This window comes from Opisthorchis viverrini, assembly GCF_000715545.1.
Source record: "Opisthorchis viverrini unplaced genomic scaffold opera_v5_4507, whole genome shotgun sequence".
Taxonomy (NCBI): domain Eukaryota; kingdom Metazoa; phylum Platyhelminthes; class Trematoda; order Opisthorchiida; family Opisthorchiidae; genus Opisthorchis; species Opisthorchis viverrini.
The window spans coordinates 1-909 of NW_008757223.1; the positions used below are offsets into that span (position 1 = coordinate 1).

The window sequence follows — 909 nt, forward strand, 5'->3', positions numbered from 1 at the left end:
CTGATCATTCCTGTGCACTGGCACTAAAATATTCCCATGAATTTGACCATGTTATATTTTGTATTGCCCTCTCTCCTACTAAGGTTGTACGCCCAGTATAGAGCAGTCCATCAGTCAGTTCGTAAAGGACAATCAACCTTTGGGCAGCATGAACAACGCTCCGAAAATCGGTACCCCCATTCAACCGAAAAATGTACTAACAACAGGGGATCAATATTCGCCTCTCAACTGCGGTCTTCTGTGTGGTGCGAACTCCCGCATAAGTCCGGATTCTCCCAGACCCAAGTCTGCTTTTCAAGATACCTTAAAGCCACTGACACTGACTTACCATGCCTACTTCGGAGTGAGGTACTACCCACTGGATCCTACCCAAATCATGGATGAGCAGACGAGGTGAGGTCGAATTGACCGTTTTTTTAACAAATGTGATATCAATCTACATTCTCAATAGTGAAGTCATACATTAGTCACATACTTCAAAGTAAAACTTTCAACTATCTTTTCCCTGAAATCTCAGCTTAGGACAACAAGCAAACTGAATATGTGGTTAATCAGTGAGTAGGAAATTGCTCTGAGTTTCCACTCACTTCTCTCTTTCATCCTGAACGAACCCGTAACGACTTTGTCATTAGAATACCATGGCCTTTGTTCACTACCAACCAGAGGGCTTTTTAACCAGCCTCGATTTGTCCGTACAGTTATGGAGAGGGACAAACCCATACCAATCATCAGGAGACTCGTTAGATCCTCGCATCCAACATGCTAGTTCTGACCGAAAGATAAGCTGCTTAAGGACTACTTCACGGCACCTTATTGTGTCCCAGGGGGTGTTTTTAGCTCATGCTAGATGGTGGCATGGATTATCAACTCACCTATGCGCACTTTGAGCGCACTGCTGATCACTCGCCG

The 909-nt window shown here is 44.6% G+C and overlaps 1 protein-coding gene across 1 annotated transcript; it reads left to right on the forward strand.

Moving 5' to 3' along the window:
* Positions 1 to 83: 83 nt before the first annotated feature.
* On the forward strand, positions 84 to 392 carry T265_16104 (hypothetical protein; the record flags this gene model as incomplete). Its single annotated transcript, XM_009179615.1, has 1 exon — positions 84 to 392. A coding segment is annotated over one exon (243 nt), but the record flags the coding sequence as incomplete, so codon positions are not given.
* Positions 393 to 909: the final 517 nt, after the last annotated feature.